Source organism: Chrysoperla carnea, chromosome 5, assembly GCF_905475395.1.
Source record: "Chrysoperla carnea chromosome 5, inChrCarn1.1, whole genome shotgun sequence".
NCBI lineage: Eukaryota > Metazoa > Arthropoda > Insecta > Neuroptera > Chrysopidae > Chrysoperla > Chrysoperla carnea.
The window spans coordinates 26173117-26181772 of NC_058341.1; the positions used below are offsets into that span (position 1 = coordinate 26173117).

Consider the following 8656-nt stretch of genomic DNA (forward strand, 5'->3'; position numbering starts at 1 on the left):
TTTAATAAACCAACAAAGTTTTATATAAATATAAAAATTATTTATTTTTTACTCCGACGACGAGGGTTTTGTGTTTAAAGGTATGTATAAATATAAGTTCATCTGTTCCCCCATAACTTTTAAACTACTTATCACAAATAAGATATCGTTGAAAGCGTCTTAAGACTTGTTCAATTGATCATCCACTAATTATAGGCTTAAAAAAATATTCTAATTTACTACGACAGTGAATAAGAGCGTGATTTTTTAGTCGCCAGAGATTTAGTTTTTGAACTTTTTTTTTATTAATGAATCGGAAATTTTCAATTGAAGTTTATTGAAATTCATTTGCGATTATTTTAATCAGAATTAATCAATCTGGAAAATGATTTTCTACCAGAGTTAATACTCGAAAAGGCAACTTATGTTTATGATCATCAAAAAAAAAATAAACATCTGCAAATATTATAAAATTTCACCAACGATGAAGCAAATCGATATAAATGATGAATAAAAAATTTCGTGTGTACTCCCCTGATGATTTTTTATTTATTTATCATTACTTTCATTTAAGGATTTATATTATTATTTTGTTGTATTTTATCTTTGTGATATAAGATTCAGTTTCGAAATTACCTTTAACAAAGCCAATTCAAAAGAAAAAGGTAAATTTAAATAATTTTATATTAATTTTACTATACAACGGCGACGTGTTTTAATATAAACAAAATGAAGAATGTTAAGGATTTAATAATAAAAAAACCTTCATTTTATAATAATTCTTTCATTATATCTGCACAAACAAATCTCCATTGAACATATTACATTTTTTGAACGATTATTGTAAATTATTATTAATTAATTATATTTTACAAAATTTTTAAAATAATAAAAGTAAAACCATTAAAAATTAAAGAAGTGAAATATAAAGTTTTCATTCAGCATAATGATGGTAAATTCTAGTGATTTCGGATGCAATGTAAAACCTAGATGTCTCTTCTTTATTTTTTCAAATTTTATTCATAAAATGTAAGTTACATATTACGATAGTGAATATTACTCTAAGATCCATAGTTATCCCATGACATCCGTGGGTTCGAAAGTAAACTGTAACAAAATAATTTTTGGCAATTTTGAGACCATTTCATGGTTGCATTTATAACAAAATTCACTTAAGGTTGGTTATATCAAGCAAAGATTAGAATAGAGAAGCTAGGCATCGAAACAACGCTCTTAAAGTTAGGTACGTATACTTCAAGATTGAGTGGCCTAGGGCTAAAGAAAGCTGAATCAAATGTAATCAAATATACATTGGTCCCCGGATAGAGGTTACTATACTTGTAAATTTTCTTAAAATGCAAAATAAGGAAATTTACAAGTATAGTTACCTCAATACGGGGACACACTGTATATACATCCGATGAATTCAGTAGATTAAGTTTTGTAGAAAAAGAATTAAAACCAGATAGTTTACCTTGAATGTCTATTCATTTCTATGAAGGAAATTATTCCAAAGCCGCAGCACCAGAGATAATTTCAATAAGTTCACGAGTAATGACAGCTTGTCGAGTACGATTGAATGTTAATGTAAGTTTTTCAATCATTTCTCCGGCATTTTTGCTAGCATTGTCCATAGCTGTCATACGTGATGATTGTTCACTGCATGCGCCTTCTTTCAATGCATAGTATAATAATGCAGCCAATGAGAATTCCATGTAACTTTGTAAAACTTCATCATCAATGGAATCATAAACAGCCAATTTAGGTGCAGCCTAGAATTAAACAGGAATTATAATTATTAGCAGTTGAAATTTACAAAAATTAAAAACCCCGCAACAAATTTTTCGGATAAATTAATTCGGAAAGTGTAAAGGAAATTATACCATAACCCAATATTTTAAGTCCCAAAAAAGTATGTTTAAACTAAAAAAAATACGTACTGAAACTGCTCCCAAACTGTACAATGGCAAATCTTGGGTGATGTATGATACAACAGATTTAAAACGATTGTAAATAATTTTACCAGAGTTAAACTCATATCCACAAGTTAAAATTGAATCTGTAAGTTTGCAAGCATCAAGGAATGTTGGTGGTTTACGTCCAACTTCATTTGCCACAACAATAATATTTTTCGCAAATTGTCTTTGTAAAATTGCACGTGATTTGTCACCAACGCAAATCACTTTAGTGTTTTCACCATTTTCAGCTAAGTCGTTACGAATGATTTTAACGACATTTGTATGAACAGCACCGCAAAGTCCTAAAATTAATATATATGTCAATACAAATTTGGAAAAATATCAGTTACTTTTATCGCTGACAAATTTGTAGGTAATCTACCTCTGTCGGATGTCATAGCAATCAAAAGACGTTGTGGTGGACCTTCTGGTGGTGCAATTTCAGCTTTTTCATAAAATTGTTTGGCTCCTTCACCAATAGGTCTTGCTTTTCTCAAGTCTTTCTCAGCTCGACTGTACTTAGCGGCTGACACCATCTTCATGGATTGTGTAATCTTACGGATATTCGTTACTGATTTCAATCGAAGTTGAATGGATTTTAATGTGGCCATACCACGTTGGGGTTGAATTTGTGATGCATTATTGCATACATTTGGGACAATACTACCAAAACGCCCCAACATTTTTGTACCTGATTAAAATAAATGACAGAAATTAAATTCGTGTAAACGTCCAATTCTTACATAACACGTTCGCAATTTTTTAGGTAATATCGAAATGCAAAACAAGAATTTTAATAATTTATAAACATGTATCACATAACACTTAAACTATTTTTATAATTAATTTAATGACTACAATAGTTTTAACAAAATTTAAGTCACACAAACCTTATAAAACTTCCCGTCCCAAATCAAATGACCTATGGATGTATGGATGAAGCAGTAGAGCCCGTAGTACTTCTCTCTATTATAACATATTCATTAATCAATGTTTTCTTTCCTTCTCTTTCTCTTTTAAATCTTATTATGAGTAAGTGAGATATCGTATTTTGCATAACTACTTTTATTTCATATATACATAGTCGAGTGAATTCACATTAACAAAGTGTAGAAATTTTTTCTCCTAGGCACGACTTTGAGGAAATCTTTAGCATTTTCATTTTAATATTGAAATAAACAAAATTTAAGTTTTAAAAAAATTGCTTCAAAGAACCGTAATTTAGCCATAATTTTGTTCCACCCGTTATCTTTTTCAAAAAAAAAAACCTCATCCCCAATGAGAAGTAAGGTAATAGAGGGATGATTAAGTGTTAAATGGTTCAAAAGTTTCATTAAAATCTAATCAAGAGACATTCCGAACAATTTTGTAAAAGTACACTCGACTAATCACCATAGAGAAGATTCGACCCGGCTTGACTATAATATATTTGTCAAACGCTAGAGGGTAACGTAATAGCTAGAAACGTGATTTAATTTATATAAAAACAAAATAAAATAATGAATAGTTCAATAAGAAATCGTTTATTAAATCAATGTCGAAATTTTATGTTTCGACAAAAAGCTGAAAATGTACAAATGTCAGTTGCCATGCCATTTAAAATGCGGTTATCTCAATTTCATAAACTACACAGAGGATATTCCTCTTCTGAAACTTGTAAACATGCGGGAAATTTAAATTTTATTCGACATTTAGCAAATAAAGCTGTAGATAATTCCAATCATTGTAATATAGGTACAATAGGACATGTGGATCATGGTAAAACAACGCTCACAGCTGCAATTACAAAAATTCTTTCGAGAGATGGCCTAAGTAATTTTGTATCGTATGATGAAATTGATAAAGCACCCGAAGAAAAAGCCAGAGGCAGGTACATCATTATTTATATGTATATGAAGCTGCTAATCTTACACGAGATTTTTAGCATGAATACAATTTTCAATTATTTCATTTTTTAATGGCAGGGATAACGATAAATGCTGCTCACATTGGATATCGCACATCAAAACGCCATTATGCTCATACAGATTGTCCTGGCCATGCAGACTACGTAAAAAATATGATCTCTGGTGCATCACAAATGGATGGTGCAATATTAGTTGTAGCAGCTACCGATGGACAAATGCCTCAAACTAGAGAACATTTACTGTTAGCCAAACAAGTGGGAATTGAAAAAATTGTTGTTTTTGTAAATAAAGCAGATCAAGTGGACAATGAAGTTCTTGAATTAGTTGAAATCGAAATCCGTGAACTTCTCTCTGATTTTGGATTCGATGGTGTCGCTACGCCTTTTATTTATGGTTCAGCTTTATTAGCTTTAAATGGAGATAATTCTGATATTGGAGAAAAATCAATCAGAAAATTGTTGAATGTTATTGATGAATATATCCCAACACCGACTAGGGATTTAAAATCACCTTTTATGTTACCAATTGATAATGCCTTTACAATACCTGGTCGTGGCACAGTTATTATTGGAACTTTGAAACGAGGAATTATTAAACGTAATGACGAATGTGAACTTTTAGGATTTGATGAACAAATTAAAACTTCAGTTTCTGATGTTCAAGTGTTTAAGAAATCAGTACCAGAGGTAAAATAACTGTTAATTTTTATAAATTGAGTCAATTAAATGAGGTTTTTACATCACTTATGATTGTATTTTACAAAAAAAAGTTTTATTTTATGATATATACATTCGAACTATTACCAGAAAAGAGAGGCAATATACAGGGTGTTCTGTTATTGATAGCAGAAAATTGTACCACTAAATTAAGCTTGTCAAGACAAATGGAAAAGCTCCATACCAAATTTCCATTTGAGGTCTGATGCGGAAGATGTGACTATGGGAAAATAGAAAGATTTATGAATTCACAGATCTATCAAATTCATTAAATTAGTAGGTGTCAATTTAGAATATAGAGGGGACTATCATAAAACAATAATTGATTGTAAATTGATTGCATTGGGTAGTGAAAAATTATCACTTTAAATGCAAAATAACACAGCTCTGAACTGAAGAAACGACTTTTTTTCCTTTACATTTGAATGTGTCATATTGCCATTAAATATCACTTAAAATGACATTAAACTAATAAATCTCGCAATGACATTAAAAAAGCTGAATCTTGATAACTTTAGTAGCTTTTTCGCATGACAATTGACAGGTACACAGATATGGGACGTGTTTCGTCAATCTTCAGTCTCATCAATGTGTAAACGGGTTTTATTTTTACGGTATAGTGAGGTACTTTACATTTAAGCAATTTAAAATATCTAATTAAATAACGAATAACGATAGCAGACTAATTGGATCATTTCCTTTAATTATTACAGGCAGTCGCAGGTGATAATATTGGCGTTTTAATTCGGAGTATTAAAAGACAAGTCGTACAGAGAGGTATGATTTTATGTGCAGCGGGATCTGAACGTACAAGTAATCATTTTGTAGCAAAAGTATATTTCTTAACTCGTGGAGAAGGTGGAAGATCAAAACCTATTACGAATAAATATATTCAACAACTATTTAGTCACACATGGAACATACTCTGTCGAGTAGATCTCAGTAATTATCTTTTATAAAGTTTCTGCTTTCAAATTTTCAAATATGATATCAAATTAAATGTTTGTAATAATTTTTTTAGGCCCCGAAATGAAAATGTTGATGCCTGGTGAGCATGGAGAAGTATATGTTACACTTTTAAAGAAAATGGTCATGTCAAATGGACAACCATTTACAATTCGTGAAAATAATGTTACCGTTGCAACAGGTATTATTACACAGACTTTAGATAGCGTAAATATTTCAACAAATTTAGCGAAAGTACATTTACCGTATTGAAAGAGTAAGTTAAATCATAATTATGTATTATATTGTATAAAATGTTAAGTTATGTAATAAATTTTTTTAAATAAGTTTAAGTGATATTTGAGGGAATTATTTATTTGTAATTGGAGATATTAAGGCTATAGATGAAACAAAATATCTGGCAAGATTTATGACAAATTCATTATGCTATTATCTAACTTTTATACTATATATCATCCCTGTATATAAAAAAAATTGTTCGACGTGAAGTCTTAAAGAAGGATGGAACAAATTATGTATAATAAATGGATAAAACGTGTTCTTAAACATGTAATGTTTAAAAATAATATATTCAACCAATCTAATAAATGAATAAGACAAAATTTTTAGTTTTAAATAATGACTTCATTCAGGTTAACTCATGATTTATTAAATTAGGGTTTTTTGGATGACACATAAAACACTAGACGTATTTTAAAACCATGTTAGGAAAATGAATGCTTTATCGTTTCATTTGACGGGGGAATTCATCATCAGCTTAAGTTCTGAATCAATAAATATTGATACCAAACAAATATATTGATTGCCATTTAATACGTAGCTAAATACAGACTTAGATCGTTAAGCGAGTTTTGTTTGCAATTAAATAAATCCCACAAAATCAATTATAAAAGCAAAAATAAAAAAAAACTAATTAAAAAAATTAATTTATTCATGTAGATATAAATGGTCTTAAATAGTAAATGACTATTTCTGATTTATTATTTTAACAACAAATATTATAACGAGTTTTGTCAGTTATGTCCTAATCGTGTATTAAAATCTAGATTAAAATTTTATTAAAAAACGATACATTAATATTTCGGTAAAAAATATTCAACTGATTAAATTAAAAATAATTAATAAATAATTTTTTTCTCAGTATTATTATTTCAACATTGTTCGCCTAAAATGCGTGGACTAAATATTTTAAAAGTTGTAATTGAATATTTTAATTTTTTTTACAAGTCATTTTTTGAATAATGTGATATTAAATTATTGTAACCAGCCTTCGAAACTTTTATAAAGTTTTGTAAGTATATTTTCCATATTAACATCGTTTTTTGAGTGATTTTCATAATGATTATTATTAATATCGTCATACATTTTTTCGCCAGTATGTTCTATATCATGTTCATCATTCTTTTTGATTTTTTTATCCACATTATCAGAATATTCTCCTTTAAGTTCAAGAGTTGAAATTGAATGTTCAAATTCTTTAGGAGTAATTTTGATTTTATCTTTTTTTATCTGTGAATCATCGTGATTCGTCTCTTGATTCTCATTTAAGTGTGTAGTCATTGTCTCACTTTTATTATGCTTTTTATAAGTTTCAACTCCATAATAATCTGGTTTTTTGTTCATTTTTATGTTTCCATTGATACTTTCAATTTCGTCGCGGTACTTAATATTTCCTTCTATATTACCATCTAAATTTCCAATCAAGGATTCTCCGGTGTATTGCTGATCTTTATCATCAATTGAATCGTCAACTATTATAAGACCCAGATTACTTTTTGGATTTGTTTTTTCGTTATTCTTTTCAAGTTTCCTATTTTGAGGAACCTCTCGATTTATTACAATATCACTTGATTCTGGAATAATATCTAAATATTTGGTTATTTTTGCGTTCGTAGTTTCATCGTGATGGGGATTTTCGTGCGCACTTTGTTCGTATGTATAATGAATATTGGAAGAAGACCCTTTTTCATTTGGCTCCAAGAGAACAGCTTGATCGTCAAACATAGATTCCATACCTTCTATATTTTCTGCAAAAAATTTTTTACGTGCAACGAAATCTTTATATCCGACTTTATCTCTGGTGAAATCTCGATTCAGTGTTTCAAGAGTTGATCGTTTTTCTTGTTCATGGTTTGATAATGAATCTTTTTCTAGCACAGGAAGTGGATTTGTTGGTTGTGAGTAGGTAATTGACATGAAGTTTATTAACAATGCAAAAAACATAGGATAATATTTCATTATGCTGAAAAAGAAGTTTTAGATTAACTTTTGGTAAATAGTTCGTTAGTTCGCAACATAGAAAAATATTTTTACAGTCTGCCATTGATTTGAATAAAAGGCAAGACTTTCAATATAAACTAAAAATTTATATAGCTCCAAAAAAATTTGTAATTGATTTATAATATTGATGAGGGGCAGATAAAGTTAAGGTGCTCCTATTTTCTACTTTTTAGTGCAATAAAAACTTGTCCCTAAAAAGTATATTTTATTTATTTCCCCCATTCTCTTAAACTCTAATGATATTTTCTATGTCAGGCAAAATCACAAACTAGTGATTTAATAGAACAAACTGAATTAACTAAAAAAAATCACATTATATTACCTAAATATTAAGGTAAATTTGAGTGTAGCAAATTATTAATTTATTTCACAAAAAAAAGTTTATTTTTTTTCTTTAAAAGTTTTAATTCCACAGATTTTTAATTAATAAGAAAACACATTCCAAAACACCGTCGCGCGCTTTGAATTAAATTGTAAAAATTTGCTCACAGAGAGTATTGATGCATTTAGACTGTACGGTAACAAAATCAATAAACTAATTTTGATGATTAAAGAGTAAGTATTTCTATATTTATGTGGCTTCCAAATATAATTTTGATTACGTTGTGCAGTGATAAAAATTATTAAATAGTTGCAATTTAATATTATATTATACCTACATTGTTTAAAAATAAGAGAAAAAAAAACCGCATTCTTTCTTTTAAAAATTACGATTTACACTAATCAAACATTAAATAAATACCACAATACTCAAAATAAAATTATATTAAAAAAATTTTTAAAAGCAAGTGAAAACAAACATTTGACTGAGTTAATTGTTGAAATACCATGTATAGACAGTGTTGATTTA

The 8656-nt window shown here is 28.7% G+C and overlaps 2 protein-coding genes across 2 annotated transcripts; one reads left to right on the plus strand and one right to left on the minus strand.

Moving 5' to 3' along the window:
• Positions 1-743: 743 nt before the first annotated feature.
• Positions 744-2950, minus strand: LOC123299559 (ATP synthase subunit gamma, mitochondrial). The gene is made up of 5 exons (XM_044881788.1): positions 2828-2950; positions 2320-2628; positions 1920-2239; positions 1454-1751; positions 744-1086 (listed from the first exon to the last, which is right to left on the minus strand). The coding sequence occupies exons 2-4, from the start codon at positions 2618-2620 to the stop codon at positions 1485-1487; spliced, it is 888 nt and encodes a 295-aa protein (XP_044737723.1). The 5' UTR covers positions 2621-2628; positions 2828-2950; the 3' UTR covers positions 744-1086; positions 1454-1484.
• A 398-nt stretch (positions 2951-3348) lies between these two features.
• Positions 3349-7480, plus strand: LOC123301831 (elongation factor Tu, mitochondrial). Its single transcript, XM_044884743.1, has 5 exons — positions 3349-3803; positions 3902-4530; positions 5274-5502; positions 5582-5782; positions 7422-7480. The coding sequence occupies exons 1-4, from the start codon at positions 3437-3439 to the stop codon at positions 5776-5778; spliced, it is 1422 nt and encodes a 473-aa protein (XP_044740678.1). The 5' UTR covers positions 3349-3436; the 3' UTR covers positions 5779-5782; positions 7422-7480.
• Positions 7481-8656: the final 1176 nt, after the last annotated feature.